Here is a 27244-nt window from a genome sequence, read left to right as displayed (position 1 = left end):
ATTGTGTCCCACTTGTTGTTGATTCTTCACAAAAAAATACAGTTTTATATCTTTATGTTTGAAGCCTGAAATGTGGCAAAAGGTCGCAAAGTTCAAGGGGGCCGAATACTTTCGCAAGGCACTGTATATACACTTAATTGACTTGCTGAAGAAAAAAATAGCTGAGAAACTGTCACAAGAATTTTCAATCCCAATGATAATAATCAATAGCTCTGACCAATCCCCAAGGTTTGTAAGACCATGGGTATAATAGTAATTAGTCAAAGACTCAGCTTATGCAAAAGGTTAGTACAGTTTATTCAGAGAACTTCTAAAGTCAAGAATACAAAGACATCAATTTTATAGCTGCGCACATACTTCCACACAAACAGTAGGTATCCTACGCACATACTGTCCTGCTACCCAGCCGACAAAGATTAGGGGAGGCCGTGAGAATCACCCCGTCCTCTCTGAAGATAGGGAGACCCTGGAAAGTATTCTCAGTGACCCCTAGCCAAGGTCGGCACCGAATTTGCTCAGACAGTCTGTTTTTAAGATACTGTATATCTGTACAATATGTCTATTATAGTATTTTTATACCCTAATTCTGACTAAAAACTACACACACGGATATATAATTCTACTGACTAAAACCACACACATTAGAATAATCTCATGATTCTAATCGATTTCATACAATCATATGGTTTCAGGGTGGAATATTCTAATCATTAATTTAAACATATAAATCCCATTAACAGAAACTCAGCTTATTAGTGGTGGTGAGTTAAGACAATCAGAAAAACCAGACATCCCAAAATAGGCAATCAGACACATTAGTCCATTGATGACATAGTCCCAAAGTGTCTGACCCAAGATGGCATAGCAGTAGGACGTGTGTGTTTGTCTTTGTCTTATCCAGTGTCTTATCCAGTGTAAATAGCCCGTCTTTATCAACCCAGAGCATGTCGGACTGCTTCTCTCTACCACATCACCGGATTCCTGCCGCTCTGGATCATTACACCGGACCATCGCAGCTAGCTAGCTGCAAACAAGTGGCTACTGTTAGCTAACGCCTCTGCCCCGAAGAAAGCACCAACTAACGTTGAGCTAGCCTCGAGGTAGGCCCATATACCAGCTAATTTTAGGGCTATAATACCTTCTTTGCCAATTGGCCTGGAACCATTATTGTCGAGACGGAGCCCCACCAATCCATCACGACTGGACTGCAGACGTGATTGCCTGATGTGGTCCGACAAAGCAAAACAAAGCGCTTAAGGCTATGTGCCATCAAACAAAGTTAACTTCCCACAAATACAGGTGGGAAAAAGGGTAACTAAGTATGGTTCCCAATCAGAGACAACGATAGACAGCAGTCCCTGATTGAGAACCATACCCGGCCAAAACATAGAAATAGAAAATCATAGAAACACAAAACATAGAATGCCCACCCCAACTCACGCCCTGACCAAACCAAAATAGAGACATAAAAAGGATCTCTAAGATCAGGCCGTGACACCTGGACTGTTTCAATAACACAGTACCTCATTTTGTTTACCTGTCGGCCCCAGCCTCGAACTCAGGTCCTGTACCTAACAGTAACTGTCCTGTACCTAGCTGACCCGCTCTGCCCATTCATCACCATTTACCCGCTGTTGTCTTAGCTCTACTGATCAACAACTGTGATTTCTTTATACCTCTCTCTAATGTCAATATGCTTTGTCTACTGCTGTCTGGGCTAGTTCTTATTGTTTAATTTCACTGTAGAACCCTCAGTCCCGCTCAACATGCCTTAGATAGCTCTTTTGTTCCCCCTGGTGCCTCCAGAGACGAAACCTCTCTCATTGTCACTCAATGCCTAGGTTTACCTCCACTATACTCACATCCTACCATACCATTGTCTGTACATTGTGACGACCCTCCCACTCTGTCTGACGAATTCTTTCTCTTTGCTCTTGTTTTCCTTAGTAGGATGTCGGTGGGCGGAGCCGGGAGGGTCACCAGAGAAATGGGACACACCTGGACTCCCAGGATAAATACCTGGTGTGTCCCAGGATAAATACTCAACTGCCCCATTCATGGAATAAATACACCACTTCCCCATTCATGGAGGAGACTCTCTCCATGCAGACACCTTTATAGAGTTTGTTGTGGTATTTTTGTGGTCTTTGGTTGTTTGCTTTGGCACCTTTCAACACCCTGCATTATCACATTAATGCATGCAAAACACTCACTTACAGTACTGATTACACACACCATTGTTAATTGTACTTATTTTACTTTATTTAATAAATATATTTTGTTATTCCTTGTCTCCACGTTGTCTCCCTTTTGTTACGAACTTTGAGCCGGTTCGTAACAAGTGGGAGCTCATCCGGGATCTTGAAGGTATTGTGTTTGGGAGTAAACGTGGAGTTAATGTTAAACTTTGTAGATGCTTTGTTTGCATTTTGTGTTACAGCTTTTTTGATTTTTGTAATATTTGGTGCCCAGTATTGGTTGCCTTTTGTTTGGTAAACTTGCCACTGTGGTGGATAGTTGTGTGCTGCGTTGGAGAGACTACATTGGTTAGTTTCCAGGCCTCTTGCTCTACTCACTGTTGGGACATCGGTCTGAGGTGAGTACAATCGGCTGTGTACCTCAGTGGGAGATTTTGATAGGGTAGTGATACTTGCTACCCGGAGCTATAGCCTTTTTCCCCTGTTAGGCTTAGCGACGTGTTTCATTTTGGAATATGTTGGGCATGGTTATTTTTGTGGTGTCTGTGGATTGAGCAGTTGTCTTGGGGACACCACGTGGCTGGGGGAATCTGCCAGAATGCTGGGTGGTTTATTTCCTTGCCAGCGGGTTAGTGTGTAATTACCCACCGCAAATCTGCACGAAGACGAGGGTTGAGTTACTGTAGGTTTTGGAAGCTCCATATATATCCCATCTCTCTTCTGTGGTGCCCAGTGTGATTGTCATTTCTCTGGTTGTGGTCTGGTGTGCTCAGCAGAGGGGAAGAGCGAGAATTTTTTTTCTTGTGACTATGGTGTCTTATGTAGACAAGTTCATTTGCTTTCCATCAGAGGAACTGTTAAAATGATGTACTGAAGAACAGCTGAAGGTTGCTGAACACTACAAGGTTGAAATTTGTGATAAATGTCTAAAATTATATTAGTTTAATATTGAAGGCCAATCTGATGGGGAGTGATATTCTTGAAGTTACCACTGGGTAACTTACTCGGAGTGAGTGGGGGCTTTCAGAGAGATTTGGGCCTTGCTCACCGAGATACTTTGGTTCACGGAAAGGTTTAATTCAACTAGGGTTGAGCCTGACTCCCGTGGTGAAGCTGACTTTGGTCAAGAGGATCACTACTGTCAAGGTTCAGTTCATTGGAAAAACTAATGTCCGGTTCTCAGGGCAAAGGGTAAATTCAGTACGTGTGCTTACGTTAAATCTATGCCTACAGCGTTAGCTGCACCTGTTCCACATCAGTTCACTCCTGACACATTGTCTCAGGCCCAGGGGCATGTGAAAGTCCATATTGACCCAGACTATTTACCTTTCATTACAGAGGGTTTTGTAGCTGTTGGGAAGTAAGGACCTAGTGCCAGTGAAGATCCTGCGACTGGTGCCTCTGAATTGTTTGTGTTGGAGTCTGTTACCCTTCTCTGTTGAGGCTGCTTCGGGGAATAGTGTTCTAATTAGGGGAATAGGTTTGAACACTCTGTCAGTCCCATTGCATAAACTGATGTTGGATTGTGGACTGGTGAAAGGTGGGGGTGCGTCCTTCGTTGCCCATTGAGTGTATCAATGTTATCCTTGGGAATAACTTAGCTGGTGAGCGTATATGGCCTGTCGTGTTTCCATCTCTAGTGGTTTCCACTAAGCCGTTATTTGCAGGGATTCCTGATGAGTGCGCAGAGTTTCCCAGAGGTGTTCTCTACGTGTGCAGTGATGCGTTCTATGAGCCGTGGCAAATTGGTCACTGCGCCAACTAGCGAGAATACCACAAAGAAGTCTGTCACTGCTTTCCCTGTTATCCCGTTATCTGTATCCCACTCCGATTTGGTCAATGCGCAATGGACTGACCCCACATTGGAAGAGTTGCTTGACCAAATTGTGCCTGTGGAACAATTGGGAGATGTCTCCCATGGCTATTTTCTCCAAGAGGATGTCCTGATGAGAAAGTGGGTGTCTCATGGTAGTTTTCTGGGGGAGGTGATTAGTCAGGTTGTTGTACCAGTTAAGCTTTGTGAGTTGGTTTTGACAACTTCCCACAACAACGTTGCTGGACATATGGCTGTGAGGAAAACCTACAATCGCATATTAAGACATTTCTTTTGGCCTATGTTAAAGAGGGATGTTTCTGAGTTCATCAAAACTTGTCACCTGTCAATTAACTGGTAAACCTAATTAAGCTGGTACCACTGTTTCCTATTCCTGTACTCAGCCAACCTTTTGAGTAACTGATTATTGACTGTTGGTCCTCTGCCTCGTTATAAAAAGGGTAGTAGTTACCTGTTCACCGTGTCAGACCACTAGGTTTCCTGCTGCCTATCCTTTCCGGTCTAAGATGACTAAGTCTGTGTTAAAAGCTTTGACTCAGTTTCTCACTGTTTGGAATCCCTATGGTCATTCAGAGTGATCAGGGATCTAATTTCACCTCTAATCTATTTGGTCAGGTTCTCCAACCGCTCCATATTAAACACAATTTGTATAGCGCCTATCACGCGCAAAGTTAAGGAGCACTGGAATGTTTCCATCAAACAGTTAAGTCTTTGTTGAGAGCTTATTGTACTGAGATGGATAAGGATTGGGAGGAGGGGTTGCCTTGGTTACTGTTAGCCGCTAGGGAGGTTTCACAGGAGAGCACGGGTTTCAGTCTAAATGACCTTGTTTGGACATAAGGTGCATAGACTTCTCTGTTCTCCAGGATGACTGGAAGTCTTCCGAGCCCCCTCAGTCCCTGTTACAGTATGTGTGATTTCCGGCGACCGTTACATACCTTCGAAAGGTGGTTGGTGCAGGGTGAAGTGCGTCCTGTTCGGGCTAAGGTAGTAGCTATTGATACTTCTCCACCACCAACTACTAAAAAGGAACTAATGTGTTTCTTGAATGTTATTTTGTGTTTGGTATTGTCCTATTCTGTCGCTCCTGTCAGTTCCCTTCTGGTCTCGTCTTCTTCTTCCTCTTAAAGGTTGCTTCCTCTTTGCTGAGGTCTGGGGAGGATGAGGTTGGCTGGGGCAAATGGATGCAAAGACTGGGTCAACTTGTATTTGTGACTGGTATGGTGTTTCGGGGTCCTTGTTGGTCTCCAGTTTTATGGTGGGGGGGGGGGGGGGTGATGACCCTCCCACTCTGTCCGACAAATTATTTTGCTTTGCTCTTGTTTTCCAAAATAGGATGTCGGTGGGCGGAGCCGGGAGGGTTGTCAGAGAAATGGGACACACCTGGACTCTCCCTATTCATGGAGGAGACTCTCTCCATGCAGTCACCTTTATAGACTTTGTTGTGGTATTTTTGTGGCCTTTGGTTGTTTGCTTTGGCACCTTTCAACACCCCGCATTATCACATTAATGCATGCAAAACACTCACTTGCACTACTGATTCCATACACCATTGTTAATTGTATTTATTTTACTTTATTTAATAAATATATTTTGTTATTCCTGGTCTCCACGTTGTCTCCTTTTTGTTACGAACTTTGAGCCGGTTCGTGACAACATTATGCCCTGAAACCATTCTACCACGCCTAGAAATCTGCTCCTTTTATTCTGTCCCCAACGCACTAGACGACCAGTTCTTATAGCCTTTAGCCATACCCTTATTTTGATACTGTTGCAAAGCTAACTAAAAAGCAGCATTCCCCAAGAGAGGATGGCTTTCACTTCAGCAGTGATAAATTCATGAACTTCTTTGAGGAAAAGATCATGATTATTAGAAAGCAAATTACGGACTCCTCTTTAAATCTGCGTATTCCTTCAAAGCTCAGTTGTCCTGAGTCTGCACAACTCTGCCAGGACCTAGGATCAAGAGAGATGCTCAAGTGTTTTAGTACTATATCTCTTGACACAATGATGAAAATAATCATGGCCTCTAAACCTTCAAGCTGCATACTGGACCCTATTACAACTAAACTACTGAAAGAGCTGCTTCCTGTGCTTGGCCCTCCTATGTTGAACATAATAAACGTCTCTCTATCCACCGGATGTGTACCAAACTCACTAAAAGTGGCAGTAATAAAGCCTCTCTTGAAAAAGCCAAAACTTGACCCAGAAAATATAAAAAACTATCGGCCTATATCGAATCTTTCATTCCTCTCAAAATTTTTAGAAAAGGCTGTTGCGCAGCAACTCACTGCCTTCCTGAAGACAAACAATGTATACGAAATGCTTCATTCTGGTTTTAGACCCCATCATAGCACTGAGACTGCACTTGTGAAGGTGGTAAATGACCTTTTAATGGCATCAGACCGAGGCTCTGCATCTGTCCTTGTGCTCCTAGACCTTAGTGCTGCTTTTGATACCATCGATCACCACATTCTTTTGGAGAGATTGGAAACCCAAATTGGTCTACACAGACAAGTTCTGGCCTGGTTTAGATCTTATCTGTCGGAAAGATATCAGTTTGTCTCTGTGAATGGTTTGTCCTCTGACAAATCAACTGTAAATTTCGGTGTTCCTCCTGGTTCCATTTTAGGACCACTATTGTTTTCACTATATATTTTACCTCTTGGGGATGTCATTCGAAAACATGTTAACTTTCACTGCTATGCGGATGACACACAGCTGTACATTTCAATGAAACATGGTGAAGCCCCAAAATTGCCCTCGCTAGAAGCATGTGTTTCAGACATAAGGAAGTGAATGGCTGCAAACGTTCTACTTTTAAACTCGGACAAAACAGAGATGCTTGTTCAAGGTCCCAAGAAACAAAGAGATCTTCTGGTGAATCTGACAATTATTCTTAATGGTTGTACAGTCGTCTCAAATAAAACTGTGAAGGACCTCGGCGTTACTCTGGACCCTGATCTCTCTTTTGAAGAACATATCAAGACCATTTCAAGGACAGCTTTTTTCCATCTACGTAACATTGCAAAAGTCAGACACTTTCTGTCCACAAATTATGCAGAAAAATTCATCCATGCTTTTGTCACTTCTAGGTTAGACTACAGCAATGCTCTACTTTCCGGCTACCCGGATAAAGCACTAAATAAACTTCAGTTAGAGCTAAATACGGCTGCTAGAATCCTGACTAGAACCAAAAAAATGTGACCATATTACTCCAGTGCTAGCCTCCCTACACTGGCTTCCTGTCAAGGCAGGGGCTGATTTCAAGGTTTTACTGCTACTTACTCCTACAAAGCATTACATGGACTTGCTCCTACCTATCTCTCTGATTTGATCCTGCCGTACATACCTACACGTACGCTACGGTCACAAGACGCAGGCCTCCTAATTGTCCCTAGAATTTCTAAGCAAACAGCTGGAGGCAGGGCTTTCTCCTATAGAGCTCCATTTTTATGGAATGGCCTGCTGTCTCAATATGATTGAGTGTAGTCTGGCCCAGGAGTGAGAAGGTGAATGGAAAGGCTCTGGAGCAACGAACTGCCCTTGCTGTCTCTGCCTGGCCGGTTCCCCTCTTTCCACTGGGATTCTCTGCCTCTAACCCTATTACAGGGGCTGAGTCACTGGCTTACTGGGGCTCTTTCATACCGTCCCTAGGAGGGATGCGTCACTTGAGTGGGTTGAGTCACTGATGTGATCTTCCTGTTTGGGTTGGCGCCCCCTCTTGGGTTGTGCCGTGGCGGAGATCTTTGTGGGCTATACTCGGCCTTGTCTCAAGATGGTAAGTTGGTGGTTGAAGATATCCTTCTAGTGGTATGGGGGCTTCCCAGCTCCTCCCAGCTGCCCACTGCACTGAGGCACTGTCACCACCGATAAATCTACGATAATCGAATTTCAATAAGCATTTTTCTACGGCTGGCCATGCTTTCCACCTGGCTACCCCTACCCCGATCAACAGCCATGCACCCCCCACAGCAACTTTCCCAAGCCTCCCCATTTCTCCTTCATCCAAATCTAGATAGCTGATGTTATGAAAGAGCTGCAAAATCTGGACTTCTACAAATCAGCTGGGCTAGACAATCTGGACCCTCTCTTTCTAAAATTATCCGCCGCAATTATAGCAACCCTTATTACTAGCCTCTTCAACCTCTCTTTCGTATTGTCTGAGATCCCTTAAGATTGGAAAGCTGCTTCTGTCATCCCCCTCTTCAAAGGGGGAGAAACTCTAGACCCAAAATGTTAGACATATCTATCCTACCCTGCCTTTCTAGTCTTTGAAAGCCAAGTTAAAAAACAGATCACTGACCATTTCGAATCCCACCGTACCTTCTCCGCTATTCATTCTGGTTTCCGTGCTGGTCATGGTTGCACCTCAGACACGCTCAAGGTCCTAAATGACATAACTGCCATCAAACTAATTGCAAAAATCACTGAAGCTGGAGTCTTAAATCTCCCTCACTAACTTTAAGCATCAGCTGTCAGAGCAGCCAACCAATCATTGCACCTGTACACAGCCCATCTGTAAATAGCAGAGGTGTGGACTCGAGCCACATGACTTGGCCTCGAGTTAGACTCAAGTCACAAATATGATTTGCAACTCGACTTTGACTTTAACACCAATGACTCGTGACTTGACTTGGACTTGAGCCTTATGACTCGACCTGACTTGATACCCTCTCCAAGCCCAAATATTAAAAATGATGCTATTAAAAAACGTGTGCAGTGCATCAACTCTTCATTTAACTGATTACAGTTTGAATCGGACAGCAGCCAATCAAATTGTGCCAGCTGAGAAAATGTTGTGCGTGGCAGTGCAGAGGAAGGTCGGCGGGTGAATTCAGATGGAGCCCTTGGAAAGATGATACCCCAAATTATTATTTTCAGATATAAAGACGACGCTGTGTCAACAAAAAAACGGATTGCAACTTGCAAAACATGCGGGAAGAAAATTACAAACGGAGACGCAAAAATGTCCAACTTTGTTTGGCATTTGAAGCTGCACATAGAATGCTAAGTCATGGCTAATATAGCCGACAGCTATATATTTTATTACTTTACTGGTGCATCATGTAGGCTAACGTAACGTTAAATCAATGAGCCTCCACACAGTCAGTCAGTGCAGGAATGTGATCATCGCACCCAAGATAGCCTAAATCCTGCCTGATGTTACTGCTGTTCCTAAAACCATTGACATACGTTAGCCTACTGTAACCACACAGAGAGAGTGTGTGTGTTAAGTTTGGGCGATTGTGTACAAGCCTACATAGCCCGATTTCGCCCCATAGCGATCCTCGATAGTCGATCACTATTGGGTGGGTGTGTCTTTGTCATGGCTACTCATGCATTTCTATGGAAAAGCATTCATGATTTGCATAAATATCATATACTATTACTCTTGTTAAAAATATGAAATTTGGTGAAGAGCACATTATGACTTGTTTAGGACTCGAAACTCAAAGTTTAGGACTTGATATTTGACTCGGACTTGCCTGTCTTGACTTGGGACTTGACTTGGGACTTGAGTGCTAAGACTTGAGACTTATTTGTGACTTGTAAAACAATGACTTGGTCCCACCTCTGGCAAATAGCCCACCCAACTAGCTCATATTGTTTTTTGTTTTTTTTGCTCTTTTGCACCCCAGTATCTCTATTTGCACAATCATCCTCTGCACGTCTACCACTCCAGTGTTAATTGCTAAATTGTAATTATTTTGCCACTATGGCCTATTTATTGCTTTACTTTCCTAATCTTACTACATTTGCACACACTGTATATAGATTTTTCTAGTGTGTTATTGACTGTATGTTTGTTTATCCCATGTGTAACTCTGTGTTGTTGGTATCGCACTGATTAGATTTATCTTGGCCAGGTCGCAGTTATAAATGAGAACTTGTTCTCAACTGGCCTACCTGGTTAAATAATGGTGAAATAAAACATACATTTAAAAAATGTTTTGCATGTCAGCAATCAAGTTTTCAAGATATGTTACTTTCAAAATACAGAAATGCATTTAACTGTAAAATTACATGTTTTGAAAACTTGAGTGCTGACAAGCAAAACATTTAGGGATTATGTAATCAATGGACTAATTAAACAAATACCAAAATATTGTTTTGGAGTGGAATTGTCCTTTAATCCATGCATTAACCGAATTGAATGTAACCAAATGATGCAGATTAACGGTAAATGTACTACTGGTGACATACGTAAAGGTGAGTTTATAAAAAAGAACACTCAACAGTCAAACAATTAATACAAACAAGGAATGCGCAAGAACTGGCGGGAGACAGCTAATCACATTCTGGAGAGCCGAGCGCATTCTGGGAGCTGAGCACACCAATATCGCCGCATCTCAATAATTAGCTAGGCCTATTTCTACATGGACATGGATGTGTCATTTGTTTTGCTACAGGGTAGAACAAATCCCCAGGAGAAATCCCCAGAGTAGGCCTAATTCAACATTAAATGAATCTAGACCATCAAGTGATGCAGGCTCCACAAAACACCGATGCCCACATTGATTAAACTTAGGTTACTTGGAATAGATTATACAACCTCACTTATGCCAATATTTTTTATTTACAATACACACATTTTGAATACGGTAAAATACATTTGATTAGTAACAATTAGACATATATTAGACAAAATATTTTGCAACCCTCCCATAGGATAGCATCCACTTGCATGTAAGGTAAATTCATTATTTTCAGTCAGTAGGCTTAGCTACAAAGGTTCTGTGAGTGTGATAGCCAGAGTGCCTAATATTTAATATACTGTATATCTCAGTGGTGCACTAGAGGAAGTTGTGAAACCCGAAGATCATAAAAAGTGTGCAACCGGGAAATGCTTCCCGAGAGTTGCATCAGCTTTCCATATGCACACCAGAGAGGAAAATGTGAAGCAAGATGTTTTACTCAGCTGTAAAACATTTTGACGATCTGGGGACCCATGCCAAATCTTTTCATTCTCCTGAGGGGGAAAAGGTGTTGTCGTGCCCTCATGACAACTGTTTTGGTGTGTTTGAACTATGATAGTTTGTTAGTGATGTGGACACCATGGAACTTGAAACTCTTGACCCGCTTCACTTCAGTCCTGTCGATATTAATGGGGGCCTGTTCGGCCCTCCTTTTCCTCATTGGCTAGAATGTTCCCACCTGATCTCGCCTCCTCCCGTCTATCTTCCATCTTTGAGGACATGCATTTCTATTTTTAGAGCTGCCACTTGACTATCTTGTCAATATAATAGACAATCTTTGTGGACACGGAGAAATTATGCATTATATAACAAATACACATCCAAACGACGGTTACGTTGTAGTATTTAAATGCCCATCCCACCGAAAGCACGACGTCCAATCAAATAACAAGATTGCTACAACTCCCCGTTCGTAGACCAATCGTGGCCATCTCCACTCTTGGTCGTTTGAACTTGATTAACCTCGTTTATTCGAACCCATCTACCCGTGTCTGTTTTGTCCAACCAGATGGCAGAGATTCGTCACGCCTATGTCATCTTCAACAACACACTGCTGTGCTGACTATTATCATCTTCCATTATAATTTGCTGTATATTTTATTAACAATGAATTCAGTATTCATACCAGCATGTCTTCAGATGACGTTAATGTAAAATAGCCTACTTGAAATTCAATGGAATTTGCAAACCTATTCTTGCACAATTTACAAATGAAATATATAAGAAATATATATCAGATACGAATTTGGACATGGTTGGTGTTTTATTATTTTAATCTCAAGAACATTGTTGTCATTATGCCAAGGTCCAATACGGAACGCCCTGCTTATAGAATTTGCTCCCACACGGACACATTTACCATTCATTAGCTACGTAGCGGCGATGGCAGCACTGAGGAAGGTGAGTTCAAAGATCACTCTCTTATATCGCTATTGTCTGTTTATCTCGATCGTCTCTGTAAATAGTTAACAATGCGGGGCTAATGTGTTGAACAAGTAAGAGTTAATGGACCTCTACTATTTACTTGTTTGACTGATGTGCTACTCGTCCCGCGTTGCTTTACCTTCAGTCTATCAGCTACACAGGCGCAGCTACTGCTTTTGGTGACGTTATTCATGTTGGCAGTGTGGACATAAAGCGTGCAGTCACATATGAATAGGCATAGGGGTGTCTTTGCGCCAGTATTCGGAGCGGGGGTGATAAATAAATGTGTGGCGTAAAAATAGCATCTTTAAACAGATTTCCATTGTTATGCAAAATAACAATGCAGTAATGAATATTTAGGGTGGATTACATTATTCCGAATCTTTAGCCAGTCAGAATCTACAGATGTAAGCTTTAAAATGTGAAGGGTGTTTTTTTTACGATAAAAGCGAAATCTCAATGCATGGAAATACAGTGTCTAATTACGTTTCATTGTAAAAGAGGTGGTTTTCCCTAGAAATGGCATGCCTGCTATGAGGTGTTGGCTATGTCTCCCACACACAGACACGCTCTCTTTCTCCGCATACCTTCACATACAGTACCAGTCAAAAGTTTGGACACCTACTCATTCAAAGGTTTTAATTTATTTTTACTATTGTAGATTGTATACAATGTATGTTACTAGTGAAGACGTCAACTATGAAATAACACATGTTATGGAATCATGTCATAACCTAAAAAGTGTTAAACAGATCAAAATATATTTGAGATTTTTCAAAGTAGCCTCCCTTTGCCATGATGACAGCTTTGCAAATTCTTGGCATTCTCTCAACCAGCTTCATGACGTAGTTACCTGGAATGCATTTTAACTAACAGATGTGCCTTGTTAAAAGTGAATTTGTGGAATTTCTTTCCTTAATGTGTTTGAGCCAATCAGTTGTTGTGACAAGGTAGGGATGGTATACAGAAGATAGCCCTATTTGGGAAAAGACGAAGTCCATATTATGGCAAGAATAGCTCAAATAAGAAAAGAGAAACAACAGTCCATTACTTTAGGACATGAAGGTCAGTCAATGCGGAAAATTTAAAGAACTTTGAAAGTTTCTTCAAGTGCTGTCGCAAAAACCATCCAGCGCTATGTTGAAACTGGTTCTCATGAGGACCGCCACAGGAAAGAAAGACCCAGCGTTACCTCTGCTGCAGAGGATAAGTTCATTAGAGTTCACTGCACCTCCGATTGCAGCCCAAATAGATGCTTCAGAGTTCAAGTAACAGACACATCTCAACATCAACTGTTCAGAGGAGAATGTGAATCAGGCCTTCATGGTGGAATTGCTGCAATGAACCAACTACTAAAGGACATCAATAATAAGAAGATACCAAATTTTAGATTTTTGGTTCCAACCGCTGTGTCTTTGTGAGAAGCAGAGTAGGTGAATGGATGATCTCTGCGTGTGTGGTTCCCACCGTGAATCATGTAGGAGTTGTGATGGTGTGGGGGTGCTTTGCTGGTGACACTGTCTGTGATTTATTTAGAATTCAAGGCATACTTAACCAGCATGGCTACCACAGCATTATGCAGCGATATGCCATCCCATCTGGTTTGGGCTTAGTCCCACTATCATTTGTTTTTCAACAGGACAATAACCCAAAACAAACCTCCAGGTCTATGGAGATTGCATGGCTGTGTGCTCGATTTTTTGAAATATTTTTTGAAATAGCCAAATCCACTAGTTTTGAAGGGGTGTCCACTTACCTTTGTGTGTGTGTATATATATATTATTAGTGTATTTACAGCCTACTGCTTTGCTCCAGCTGTCCCTTACACAGACACAGTGCAGGTACTGAACACAATATAAATATATATATAAATAAATAAAATGTCACACCAGACACGTGGTGCTTTACTGGTTTACATCTATCTAGAAGAGGGACAACATTGTCACCTTGGTTGAGAAGGCAAGTTTCCAATGTGGGAGTAAATTGTATTACAAGGTTCTTAGTAGGTTATTTGTCATAATGGAATTCTGATAGCCTTTATTCTTTTAACTTTACCGAGATTATTAAATGTAATGTTTTCTCTTGTTTATTAGGCACTTCATGGACGGTTCATTCAAGCCATCCCCTACTCTATGGGGTCGTTGCGGTTTGCCAGCTCATTCAAGGTAATATATAAAGGAGAAGTAATGACCAGACACCTGAGACAGTTTCCTGAGTCATTGTATTAATCTATTGTCTGAGTCATCACAACCCCCAACACAGGAGGTTTTTAGGAGCTTGGCATGACTCTGAGGCACAGCTGTTTATTAACAGTGTCCTGCTGAAGCTTGTTTACAGGCAGAAGTGTCATTTGGCACGTGTTCAGTAGCCTACCGGTCAGCCCGGGGGTCTATTGATCAAACTTTTTCTTAGTCCACCACGTGACTCTGTACCCTTTCTTCCCTTCTCTCACTTCCTTGTGCTTTGATTATTTAATTCAGTTTAATTGAAGTGCTTAATTGGCTCCCTAGCCACCATTTATTTCCGCTCCAAGCATGCCCTTTCATTAAAATAAAGAAAATCATTGTGTTCGGCCCTCGCTCTGTTCCTTTCCCCTCCTCGTCTGTCTGTCTGTCTCTTCTGCTCCGCCCCGCTTCCTCTCTCAGGCCGCAGACCTCACTATCGAGCGCAACACTGCAGGGAAGCCCAAGCCAGACCCCGCCTCCCTGGTGTTTGGCAAGCAGTTTTCAGACCACATGCTGACCATCTATTGGTCAGAGAAAGAGGGCTGGAAGGTTCCCCAGATCAAGCCCTTTCAGAACCTGTCGCTGCACCCTGCCACCTCTGCCCTGCACTACTCCATAGAGGTGAGAGAAGGAGCCACAGTGCAGACATAGGAGACATTTGGCTGCCTTGTAAAACCAGACAGTTCACATTTCCTTTATGAAACAGAATGTGAGCGCAGTGGTCAATTTGCCTGACGAGGCTAGCACTGTCTTACTAAGACCTCGGTCCTTGATGCAAGTCACCTAGCTTATTCTTTCAGAGATGGTTCATTCTGCCAGATGTATGAACAGTATGTCTGTGTCTGTCTCTCAGCTGTTTGAGGGCATGAAGGCGTTCAGAGGGGTGGACAACCACATCCGTCTGTTCAGACCCAACCTGAACATGGAGAGGATGCACCGCACTGCTGACCGCAGCTGTCTCCCTGTGAGTCTCTCTCAGACCTGGTCCTGAAGAACCCCATGTAAGCGCTGGTTTTCCACTCAATTGAATTGAACCAAGTAGTTACAGGTCCTCTGTCCCTCCCATCTCTGTGTAGTTGTTTGATAAGGTGGAGCTGTTGGAGTGCATCAGGAAGCTGGTGGAGGTGGACCAGGACTGGGTCCCCTACTCCCTAGACGCCAGCCTCTACATCAGACCCACCTACATTGGGATTGAGGTGAGCACTGCTCCCCCTCTCACAGACACAGGAGACCGTCTCCATGGTTTCACATTTCACATTGGAGGTGGGGGCAGGTAGCCTAGTGGTTAGAGCGTTGGGCCAGTAACTGAAAGGTTGCTAGATCAAATCCCTGAGCTGACAAGGTAAAAATCTATCGTTCTGCCCCTGAGCAAGGCAGTTAAACCACTGTTCCTTGGCCATCATTGTAAATAAGAACTGGTTCTTAACTGACTTGCCTAGTTAAAGAAAAATAATGATCATATCTATTTTTTTAACCATCTACACTTAGCCCTAGGTAGTGACATAGTGCTGTCACTGTTTCTTCCAGTAACACCCCTCTCCCCCTCCTGGCCTTAGCCTTCCCTGGGTGTGTCGAGGGCCAGCCAAGCCCTACTATTTTGCATCGTGGGTCCTGTAGGGCCCTACTTTACCACAGGGGCCTTCAGCCCAGTCTCTCTGCTGGCAGACCCAAGCTATGTCAGGGCCTGGAGAGGGGGGGTCGGAGCCTACAAGATGGGGGGGTGAGTATCACACTAACACACACACTTCCAAGTAGAAGTGACTCAACAATTTGCGACAGCAACAATGGGTTGCATTGGAATTTCTGAAAAAGGAGTGGTTTCTTAATAGCTTATTAGCTATATAACAACTCTTGTATAACGCCATGGAATTATGAAGATATGGTCTGACTCTGGGGCCCCAACTTTACTTCTGAATAGAGGCCGTTTGAGGCTTATAATGTAATTGTTTAGCTATTTTAACCATGCACATTCCTCTAGACAACATGTTGGCTGCATGTTACCTGAACATGAACTTAATGTCCTGTCTGTCCTCTGGTAGCCATGTTGTTTGACCTCTCTCACAAGGTCAGCCCCCCAGCAGGAGGAGCTGTTTATGAGGGTTGTGTGTTTCCAAGGGAGCTGCCTTCTGAAATGAAATATTCAATCACCCCTCCTCTCTCCCATGTCTGTTCCTCCCTTTCACTCTCATACTTTCTGTGTCTCTCCCCTCTCTGTCAGTAACTATGGGCCTACTATATCAGTGCAGAATGAGGCCATAAAGCAGGGCTGTCAGCAGGTCCTGTGGCTGTATGGAGAGCAGGAGGAGATCACAGAGGTCGGCACCATGAACCTCTTCATCTACTGGACGAATGAGGGAGGAGGTCTGTTTCACTGTCTATAGTGTGTATGGCTCCTTCAGAATGTATTCACAAACCTAGACTTTTTCCAAATGTTGTTACAACCTGAATTTAAAATGGATTAAATTTAGATTTTATCGCTGGCCTACACACAATAGGCCAGAGATAATGTCAAATTAAAATCCAAAATGTCTTGAGTCAATAAGTATTCAATCCCTGGCAAGCCTAAATAAGTTCAAGTCACATATGTTGCATGGACTCACTCTGTGTGCAATGATAGTAATCAACATGATTTATTAATGATTACCTCATACACCACACATACAATTATCTGTAAGTCCTTCAGTATACACAGAATCAACCACAAAGACCAGGGAGGTTTTCAATGTCTCATTAAATGTGTTTACTGTATGGTTTTACTTTATGTTTGAAGCCTGAAATGTGGCAAAAGGTCGCAAAGTTCAAGGGGGCCGAATACTTTCGCAAGGCACTGTAAGTAATACAGCAAAATATGTGGCAAAGCAATTAACTTTTTGTCCTGAATACAAAGTGTTGTGTTTAGGGCAAATCCAATACAACACATTACTGAGTACCACTCCATATTTTCAAGCATAGTGATGGCTGTATCATGTTATGGGTATGCTTGTAATTGTTAAGGACTTGGGAGGTTTTCAGGATAAAAAATAAATGGAGCTAAGCACAGGTAAAATCCTAGAGGAAAACCTGGTTGTCTGCTTTCCACCAGACACTGGGAGATGAATTCACCTTACAGTGGGACAATTACCTACAACACAAGGCCAACTCTACCTCAAAATAAGACTCAATGTTTCAGAGTAGCAGAGTTACAGTTTTGACTTACATCTACTTGAACATCTATGGCAGGACCTGAAAGTGGTTGTCTAGCAATGATCAATAACCACACCAATTTGTTAAAAAAGTTTGAAATATCAGTTTTGATTGTGTCCCACTTTGTTCTTTAAAAAAAATACAGTTTTATATCTTTATGTTTGAAGCCTGAAATGTGGCAAAGGTCAATTTGACAGAGTTTGAAGAATCTTGGAAATAATAATGGGCAAATGTTGCACAATCCAGGTGGGGAAAGCTCATAGAGATTTACACAGACTCACAGCTGTAATAACTGCCGAAGGGGCTTCGACAAAGTGTTGACTCGGGTATGTACACGTAAATTAGATTTCTTTATTTCATTTTCAACAAATGTGCAAAAATGTGCTTTTCACTTTGTCATTGTGTGTAGATTGAGAGATTTTAGAAAAATATTTAATCAATTTTGAATTCAGGCTGTAACACACAAAAATGCAGACTCGGTGAAGGGGTATGAATACTTTCTGAAGGTACCGTATCTGTTTGACTGTCTCTAGTTTGCTTCGTGTCTGCCGAGACTGTCAAAATAGGCTGTGTCAGTGCTTCCCCCTGTTTGATGTTAATGTTTCTGTTCAACTTGAAATGGTGAATTCTGTTCAACTCCAAACAACGGTGTACAGCTTATGCATGTGAGTAAGAGTACTTGTTTGTATGCAGAGAGAGAGTTGCTGACTCCTCCTCTAGATGGCATCATTCTCCCAGGAGTCACCAGGCAGTCTCTGCTAGACCTGGCCAGAGAATGGGTAAGTAGGGGAGGAAGAGGTAGGTTATAATGGGAAAAAATGAAAGTTATTTGAGAACCAATAGAGAGGATTTAAGACCAGTGTAATCCATTGACATAGAAGATGGTGTAGCAGAATTATTTTATTGGAATTCTAGTGATGCACATTCATAAGGACTTGTTTGGTTTCCTTCAGGGAGAGTTCAAAGTGACAGAGCGCACCATGGGCATGAAGGAGCTGCTCGGTGCTCTGGACTCAGGCAGGATTATGGAGGTGTTTGGTGCCGGGACGGCCTGTGTGGTCTGTCCCGTCGGCAGCCTGCTCTACAAAGGAAAGGTAACCACAAGCCTTGGTGTATTTACATTTTTCTGAAACCCTTTTGTTTTGCCCTCAAACAAAATGCTCCAGATTATATTCTCTCTCCCCTCCCTCAGACCTACCAAATTCCTACAATGCAGAATGGTCCAGACCTGGCCAAGCGATTCCACAAAGAGCTGACAGACATGCAGGTAAGCAGGTCTGCCCTAATGCTTGCTTTGACCCTTTAAACAGAGTACTTCCCTCCGATATTAATTAGAACTAAATACATTTTGCTCTAACCAACAAAATAAAGATGATGCTCTTTTTTTGTTTCCAATCTCCACTCCTCAGTATGGCCGGAAACAGAGTGAATGGGCACCACTGGTCGTTTAATTGGCAGTTTGCACATGCCAATCATATCGCGACCAGTCCCCCGCTCCATCTTCAAGACCAGCAGCTTCAGCACAACCCATAATGCACTCCTTCTGATAGGCTGGCAGACCGGCCAGGTCACATCTGTTACTCTTGGTGTTTCTGCGGGGACTTGTAAAGGGATAGGGTTATTCTGTCATTCAAATGTTGCAACTTGCATGGAATACCGACAGTTACACAATACTGTATAAGTAATGCTGTGAAACGGCCGCAGCCTCGGTTCAACCAACCTAGTCTAGTCTGTATTAGGAACAAAGTCAGTCTTCTTCCTATTCAGTCCTTTATCATACTGTAGCACAGGTTACAGAAGAAATCGTCCTCCAAGCTTTTTAATAAACACTACATGAGATGGTCTTTAGTGTTGTCCATGCTATTGGACACACTGATGTATTGTTGAAATAGTTTAAATATGCAATACGCACAACTATTGTAGGGGATTACTGGTAAGTTAGTGGTCATTTGCTATATGGGAATAACGTTTTACAGGTACTTAATAGGAACAATTGAATCTGTTAGCCATTTTCACTGGCTGACATCATAAGAAATGTGTTGACTGTAGGAATGGATCAGATCAAAACCACGTCATATGATTTGTTACTTTCTAAATGTCACTATATAACCTGAGGAAGTAGAATATGATTTAAAATACTTTTTGTTGTTGTAGAACCTATGTATATCAGGCCAGGAATACAAATGGTTATACATACCATATTGACACCAGAGGTGCTTTTCAACAATTTCCTAGAGCTTAGTTTGATTTAAGTCAAGTGTGCATGTGTGTGACTGAGCAGAAGAAAGTCAGTCAAGTGATCGCGTGTCTTTCTGGATTGGAAAGATGCCACTAAGAAAGTGATGTTGAAAAGATTGAGATTAAAATGGAGAGGTCCAAGTGAACTCAAGCATACACAAAGAGGTTAGCTATAGCTACATGATATACTTAAGCAATAAGGCCCGAGGTATATGGCCAATATACCATGGCTAAGGGCTGTTCATATGCGCAACGCGGAGTGCCTGGATTCAGCCCGTAGTCGTGATATATTGGCCATATACCACAAACCCCTTTGATGTCTTATTAAGCAATAAGGCACGAGGAAGTGTGTTATATGGCCAATATATCCCAGCTCAGGGCTGTTCTTATGCACGACGCATCGCGGAGTGCCTGGACTCAACCCTAAGCCGTGGTATAATGACCATATACCACAACCCCGAGGTGCCGTATTGCTATTATAAACTGGTTACCAACTTAATTAGAGCAGTAAAAATACATGTTTTGTCATATCCGTGGTATACGGTCTGATAAACCACGGCTGTTAGCCAACCAGTTTATAATGTAGACTTCAGAGTACGAGAGAGTCCACATTCAATAGATGCTATAGACTGTCTGACTTCTGCACTAGGTTGTGTGTAATCATTATGTAAACTTAAAGTAACAATGAGTAGTTATTTTTTTGTCTGTGGGTTTTTCTTGTCAATTGGAACAACCGTCTTCCCAATTATTAACTGTATATCCAGGTTTATGTCCTCACCCTGCTGCTTTCCTTTCTATTAATGTATTTGCCTCTTTCATATCGCTTGGTTTTCTCCATTCCTCCCTAAGTGCCTGATCTAACTTGTTTTTAGTGGTTGCACTAGGCTATCCTGCTGGATCTTTGTGTTTTTGTTGTGGGACATTGTTAATAGATTTTTACAATAAACTCCATCTGTGTTCCATTTTCTGACTGGGTGTGGTTTTGCTAAACTATTTGTACTGCTTTGATGCTCATGCACTTTACTCGATTAAAACTCAAATCTCACATTGTCAGTGTAGTCCCTTCTCAGTAATAATGAACGAACCACACACACCATCGTAATGTCTGACTCGGTCCATTGGACAGACTTTATTACAGTCACTGATTCTACCGTACAGGATTGCACATTCAATACTAAGAATGACAGAAAACAATAGAATACCACGATTATAGAACACTAAATATAGACACCTTTAAAGAGCTGTAGAATACACATTCCTTCTAAATGTTAAAGATATCTAAATTAGTCTTGTCAAGCATAATTTACATTTCTTTGGCAACTTTTGTTCTGAATATTCTTTTCTTCACTAAAAACGTTTCACCCAAAATGATCTGCATACATAATCAGAAATTCTATATAAATAGATGGTTCTACCAAATGATGTTTTGAAACAGGAAAAGACAACCTCAGACAAAAGCTTTGGCACAGTGCCAACCCCTAAGATTAGCATTTGATTGAAAGATGAGATCATACTTCTATCAGAACATGCTGATAGCAGGCCAGGATTAGATCCCCAGGCTGGATTTAACTGATGCTGTACTGAGATGGGATAGATGAGCAGCAATAGGAAGGTGTCTGTTGAGCTCACTGGGGGAGGGCTATCAGTGCCTGGCCCTCTCACTGGCTCTGGTCTTCAGTGGGACAGTCCTCCTCGAACAGGGCCAGGGTGTGCTGCCCCAGGGGGTTGTAGAGGATGGTGTCCACCTCTCCCCCACCGTTACTGGTCTTCTGGAAGTGGATCTCCAGCAGGTCCTGCAGGTTCTCCTGCTCCATGACGGCAGGGATGCCAGTCAGCAGCACAGTACGCCCACACGCTGACAGACGTGTCTGGTAGAGGGGTCAGATTGGAGGATATTGCTTTACTGCAGACAGCTTCTAGACACTAATGGTTGGACTAGCTTGTCTGTAAGTCCCAAACAATGAGTTGAGCTATTATCTTGTGTATAGGGCCTTGAGTTTCCTAATTGAATAACAATCCCACTGTAGTTGTAACTTGTAACCACATTTGAATGGGGGCACAACCACACGCTGATAATGTGTATGGTTTATTACATTACTCTCAGAATTGATTCCACTAGGCATAAAGGTATTTCTGCTGATAGTATAGTTGGCCTATGATAAATTGCTTATTTTATAGTCTGGTTGTCATGGAGTTAAAGGGATAAACTCATGGCCATGAACATGAAATCTGCTTACCTGGAACCTTGTGATCTCTCCGTTCAGAAATGGAGTCACCTTCACACTGTGCTTCCTCCCTTTCTCAAACTCCACATCGTGGTACATCTTGCCAGTCAGGCCTTTGGCAACTGTGGTAAACAATGCACAGTACGCTCAGATAATCAGAAGTTGTACATTTCTCATTATATAAAGTCAGAAAGAATGGACAGAAATAACAGTATGATGAAAATTCATTAGTCTGAGCTTTTTCCCTTTATGAAGAAAACTACATTTTCTGACAGGAACTTGACTTGCGTACTATTGTTTTCTATAAAAGTGATGACCACGTTGCCAGAATCATGCAGCATGTCAGACTCTTCCACCTCCCCCCCTCCATTCTTGCTCTTGGCAAAGTGGATCTCCAGTTTGTCAAGTAAGCAGTCCTCCCCGACCTTCTTGGGCAGGTTGGAAACCAGGATACGGCGGGAACATACCTCGGTGTCCATCTGAGGTAGAGAGACAGGTGCACACACAGACACTGGTTCACACAAAGGAATGCAATGACATACATACAAATGAAATAAACTAACTGGATGTAATCCAAGTTATTCAGCACATGACACTCTTCATAACAGAACCACAGTTGTTCAGGCCCTTGTATTGCACTCATTACATCATCTTCCTGACACCTAAACACTAGTGAATGGAGATGGGTCTCTGTGGTTGTACCTCTACTTGACAGGGCACCAGCAGCTGTACGAGCTTGGCCTCCAGAGTGATGGCACAATCCTCACCCAGATCCACCTTATGCTCCCTCAGGCTCAGGATCTTCTGGGCCACTGTGGAGGAAAGGCGGTATAATAACCACAGAAATCAAATAGGTGCTAAGACAGAGTAAAGGTTTCAGTCTTACCTTCCTCATCCTCAAAAGTGATCAGTGCAGTGCCCTCCTCCATTGGATACACTATATGTGGCTTCACATTAAAATTGAGTGTGTTAGCGCCATCACCCGTTTCCCCAGTGAACACAACCTTCTTTTCAGGCACTGCAGCAGTAGACACCTAAAAACCAAGAAAGACCATCTTCAATAGTCAACTAAATCTCAACACACCTACTACAGTACACAGCCACACCAAGACGAATAATACAGCTCCTGAGTTTTGGGGTGTGGCCCTACATCAGTCTGCTGATTGAGGTGGTGGGTGCTCTCCTCCTCAAGCTGCAGTTCTTCCTCTGCTCTCTGGATCTCCCTCTTCAGTCTGCTCTCCCCATCATGCAAGGCATCTATCTTCTTCTGCAGAGAAACATTACTCCTATCAGTCATTCAGGCAGAATCCAAAACCTCTATCAAGACCTCTCTCAACCCGCAAAAAGCCACTAAGTATAGGAAAAGCGAAATATAGTGATATCCCAAGACAAATGTTAATCCTAGTGTTGATCTTCGGTTTAGTGGTTTGCGAGAGGTTGTCATACCCTTTCAGAGTCTACATCCCTGGCTTGTTTGTTGTCATCATCTTCCAGAGATATCCTCAGTTTGTCTATGCGCTGTCTGAACTGTTCAGCAAGGTCCTCCTGGTCATCCCTGGCTCTGGACAGGTCCTGCTGCTCCTTCAGCAACTGATTGTGTTGAACCTGAGAACACAGATTCTATGAGGCCCTTGAGCCATAGGCTACACTCACAAACCAAGGAGATTAAATATGCATGAATTATTATACAGTAGACAAAGCCTCTCTTTCTCTAACTCTCTCTATATATCTATATATACACACACAGTGGCTTGCAAAAGTATTCACCCCCTTGGCATTTTTTCTATTTTGTTGCCTTACAACCTGGAATTAAATTAGATTTTCTGGGGGATTTGTATCATTTGATTTACACAACAGGCCTACCACTTTGAAAACAAACAAGAAATAAGACAAAAAAATAGAAAACTTGAGCAGGCATAACTATTCACCCCCCCCAAAGTCAATACTTTGTAGAGCCACCTTTTGCAGCAATTACAGCTGCAAGTCTCTTGGGGTATGTCTCTATAAGCTTGGCACATCTAGCCACTGGGATTTTTGCCCATTCTTCAAGGTAAAACTGCTCCAGCTCCTTCAAGTTGGATGGGTTCCGCTGGTGTACAGCAATCTTTAAGTCATACCACAGATTCTCAGTTGGATTGAGGTCTGGGCTTTGACTGGGCCATTCCAAGACATTTAAATGTTTCCCCTTAAACCGCTCAAGTGTTGCTTTAGCAGCATGCTAGGGTCATTGTCCTGCTGGAAGGTGAACCTCCATCTCAGTCTCAAATCTCTGGAAGACTGAAACAGGTTTCCCTCAAGAATATCCCTGTGTTTGGCTCCATCCATCATTCCTTCAATTCTGACCAGTTTCCCAGTCCCTACCGATGAAAAACATCCCCACAGCATGATGCTGCCACCACCATGCTTCACTGTGGGTGTGGTGTACTCGGGGTGATGAGAGGTGTTGGGTTTGCGCCAGATTTAGTTTTCCTTGATGGCCAAAAAATTACATTTTAGTCTCATCTGACCAGAGTACCTTCTTCCATATTTTCGGGGAGTCTCCCACATGCCGTTCGGCGAACACCAAACGTGTTCGCTTATTTTTTTCTTTAAGGAATGGATTTTGTCTTGCCACTCTTCCATAAAGCAGGGTAGACTAGGGGTTAGAGCGTTGGACTAGTAACCGGAAGGTTGCAAGTTCAAACCCCCGAGCTGACAAGGTACAAACCTGAACAGGCAGTTAACCCACTGTTCCTAGGCCATCATTGAAAATAAGAATTTGTTCTTAACTGACTTGCATGGTTAAATAAAGATAAAAACAAAAGCCCAGCTCTGTTGGGTGTACAGCTTAAAGTGGTCATATGGACAGATACTCCAATTTCCACTGTGGAGCTTTGCAGCTCCTTCAGGGTTATCTTTGGTCTCTTTGTTGCCTCTCTGCTTAATGCCTGTGAGTTTTGGTGGGCGGCCCTCTCTTGGCAGGTTTGTTGTGGTGCCATATTCTTTACATTTTTAAATAATGGATTTAATGGTGCTCCGTGGGATGTTCAAAATGTCTGATATTTTTTTATAACCCAACCCTGATCTGTGCTTCTCCACAACTTTGTCCCTGAACTGTTTGGAGAGCTCCTTGGTGCCACTTGCTTGGTGGTGCCACTTTCTTGGCAGTGTTGCAGCCTTTCAGAACAGTTATATATATATATATATATACATACATACATATACACACACACACACACACACTTAGATCGCACACAGGTGGACTTTATTTAACTAATTATGTGGCTTCTGAAGGTAATTGGTTACACCAGATCTTATTTAGGGGCTTCTTAGCAAAGGGGGTGAATACATATACACACGATCCACCTTTCCATTTGTATGGTTCTTTTTTCCATTTCACTTCACCAATTTGGACTATTTTGTGTATGTCCATTACATGAAATCCAAATAAAAAAAACATTTTTTACAGGTTGTATTGCAACAAAATAGGAAAAATGCTAAGGGGGATGAATACTTTTGCAAGGCACTGTGTATGTGTATATATACACATTTATTTTGCAATTCAAACTTTGTCACGTGCGCCGGATACAACAGATGTAGGTAGACCTTACCGTGAAATGCTTACTTAACCAACAATGAGAAAGAGTTAAGAAAATATTTACAAATTATAAAAAGTAACAATAAAATGGCATTATACAGGGGGTACCGGGTCAATGTGCAGGCGTACAGGTTAGTCGAGGAAATGTGTACATGTAGGTTGGGTTAAAGTGACTATGCATAGATAAACAGCGAGTAGCAGCTGTGTAAAAAAAATGTAAATAGTCCTGGTGTCCATTTCATTGTCTTCTGGCTTGGGGGTAGAAGCTGTTAAGGAGCCTTTTGGTCCTAGACTTGGCGCTCGGGTACCGCATGGCAAGCAGAAGGAACAGTCTATGACTTGTGTGACTGGAGTCAGACAAGTTTTGGGGCTTTCCCAATCAATATCCTTTCTTTGGTCAAATATACCTTGCATTTGCTGATAGCATGTAGGATTCCATCCAAGGTGTTTTGTGATCCCTGGGTGTCTGTCATTAAGGGAAAATCCTGAAAAACAATCCCATTCCATTAGGTCAGCCGCCTGTTTATAAAATGATAGGACTCACTGAAGATGGGGTCCCCCTTACCTCATCACACATGACTGTCGGAGAAATTGACGCTAATCTGTAAAGAGTAAAAAATGTCGTGGAAAATGTGTTAATAATGAAAAAGAGCTGTGATAGATCAATTAGTGGAAAAATATCAGAATTGGGCTGGCTGTCTAAACGTAGCCAACGTCTCCACTGACGAGTGTAGGCTACACTTCATAAAATGATATGTAGTTTGAAACGATCTAGTTTAAAGCTTTCGGTATTCATATAGGCTAACGTTACACATTCCTTTTTGATCCGGCCCAACTATCAACGCGTCCAAGTACCATTGACCGTTCATTTTAAATCTTTAATTGAAAAAAGTATAACACATATCCAATCCATTTTAAATTAAAATTAGTTTAAAATCATTTATTTACGATTTTATAGAAGACCAAGCTGAGTAAACCACTTACCGTAGTTAACTGTTGTGTAATGGTACGTCTTTTCCTTTCCGTTTCAGTTTCTTCAATCCGACACGTCAGATTTCGACAAGAGGTAGGCGCTTGGGTAGCCCTTACGCGCACTTATTAAATCCTTGATTATGCTCCAGCACAGCACTCAATACATCAGCTTTTACTGAATATATATATATATATATAAACGCAGCAAAAAAAGGAAACGTCCTCTCACTGTCAACTGCGTTTATTTTCAGCAAACCTAACATGTGTAAATATGTGTATGAATATAACAAGATTCAACAACGGAGACAAACTGAACAAGTTCCACACGTGACTAACAGAAATGGAATAATGTGTCCCTGAACAAGGGAGGGTCAAATCAAAAGGAACAGTCAGTATCTGGTGTGGCCACCAGCTGCATTAAGTACTGCAGTGCATCTCCCCCTCATGGACTGCACCAGATTTGCCAGTTATTGCTGTGAGACGTTACCCCACTCTTCCACCAAGGCACCTGCAAGTTCCTGGACATTTCTGGGGGGAATGGCCCTGGCCCTCACATCCAACAGGTCCCAGACGTACTCAATGGGATTGAGATCCGGGCTCTTCACTGGCCATGGCAGAACATTGACATTCCTGTCTTGCAGGAAATCACGCACAGAACGAGGAGTATGGCTGGTGGCATTGTCATGCTGGAGGGTCATGTCAGAATGAGCCTCTCAGCTTATTGCGGACAGTCTGAGCACTGATGGAGAGATTGTGCGTTCCTGGTGTAACTCGGGCAGTTGACATCCTGTACCTGTCCCGCAGGTGTGATGTTCAGATGTACCAATCCTGTGCAATGTTGCACATTCTGACACTGCGAGGGCGATCAGCTCTCCGTCCTGTCTCCCT

At 42.6% G+C, this 27244-nt stretch overlaps 2 protein-coding genes across 5 annotated transcripts in view; one reads left to right on the top strand and one right to left on the bottom strand.

Annotated features, from left to right (window-relative positions):
* LOC135554409 (branched-chain-amino-acid aminotransferase, cytosolic-like) overlaps positions 1-20544 on the top strand; it is a 51545-nt gene extending 31001 nt beyond the window's left edge. Inside the window, exons 1-11 of one of the 3 annotated variants that reach the window (XM_064986706.1) lie at positions 11810-11912; positions 14030-14101; positions 14582-14782; positions 15015-15125; positions 15238-15357; positions 15718-15881; positions 16380-16522; positions 18038-18123; positions 18298-18438; positions 18537-18611; positions 18754-20544. In XM_064986706.1, the coding sequence (XP_064842778.1) occupies positions 11895-11912; positions 14030-14101; positions 14582-14782; positions 15015-15125; positions 15238-15357; positions 15718-15881; positions 16380-16522; positions 18038-18123; positions 18298-18438; positions 18537-18611; positions 18754-18795 (1173 nt within the window). In that variant the 5' untranslated portion in view covers positions 11810-11894 and the 3' untranslated portion in view covers positions 18796-20544. Of the gene's footprint in view, positions 1-11809; positions 11913-14029; positions 14102-14416; positions 14783-15014; positions 15126-15237; positions 15358-15717; positions 15882-16379; positions 16523-18037; positions 18124-18297; positions 18439-18536; positions 18612-18753 lie in introns of those variants that run through there. The other 2 variants (XM_064986705.1, XM_064986707.1) reach the window with 2 other exon arrangements.
* A 137-nt stretch (positions 20545-20681) lies between these two features.
* LOC135554407 (interferon-induced 35 kDa protein homolog) lies at positions 20682-26546 on the bottom strand. 2 transcript variants are annotated; one of them, XM_064986703.1, is made up of 10 exons: positions 26369-26546; positions 25950-25986; positions 25792-25869; positions 23254-23412; positions 22958-23071; positions 22694-22841; positions 22510-22619; positions 22100-22286; positions 21820-21929; positions 20682-21450 (listed from the first exon to the last, which is right to left on the bottom strand). In XM_064986703.1, exons 2-10 carry the CDS (start codon positions 25959-25961, stop codon positions 21241-21243), a joined length of 1128 nt encoding a protein of 375 aa, XP_064842775.1. In that variant the 5' UTR covers positions 25962-25986; positions 26369-26546; the 3' UTR covers positions 20682-21240. The 2 variants fall into 2 exon arrangements, with proteins under 2 accessions (XP_064842775.1, XP_064842774.1); XM_064986702.1 differs by having other exon boundaries at positions 22958-23074; positions 26369-26539.
* Between the last annotated feature and the right edge of the window lie 698 nt (positions 26547-27244).

This window comes from Oncorhynchus masou, chromosome 14 (assembly GCF_036934945.1).
Source record: "Oncorhynchus masou masou isolate Uvic2021 chromosome 14, UVic_Omas_1.1, whole genome shotgun sequence".
In the NCBI taxonomy this organism is placed as follows: domain Eukaryota; kingdom Metazoa; phylum Chordata; class Actinopteri; order Salmoniformes; family Salmonidae; genus Oncorhynchus; species Oncorhynchus masou.
The sequence above is the reverse complement of the archived record's forward strand: the minus strand, read 5'-3'. Positions and strand labels throughout refer to the sequence as shown.

Excerpts from the sequence above, each read along its gene's own strand:
- LOC135554407 (XM_064986702.1), bottom strand. Across the intron at positions 22,620-22,693 it reads CACTTTTGAGGATGAGGAAG|TGGCCCAGAAGATCCTGAGC; the intron begins GTAAGACTGAAA and ends TTTCCTCCACAG. Across the intron at positions 21,930-22,099 it reads CACTTTTATAGAAAACAATA|TTGCCAAAGGCCTGACTGGC; the intron begins GTACGCAAGTCA and ends TGTTTACCACAG.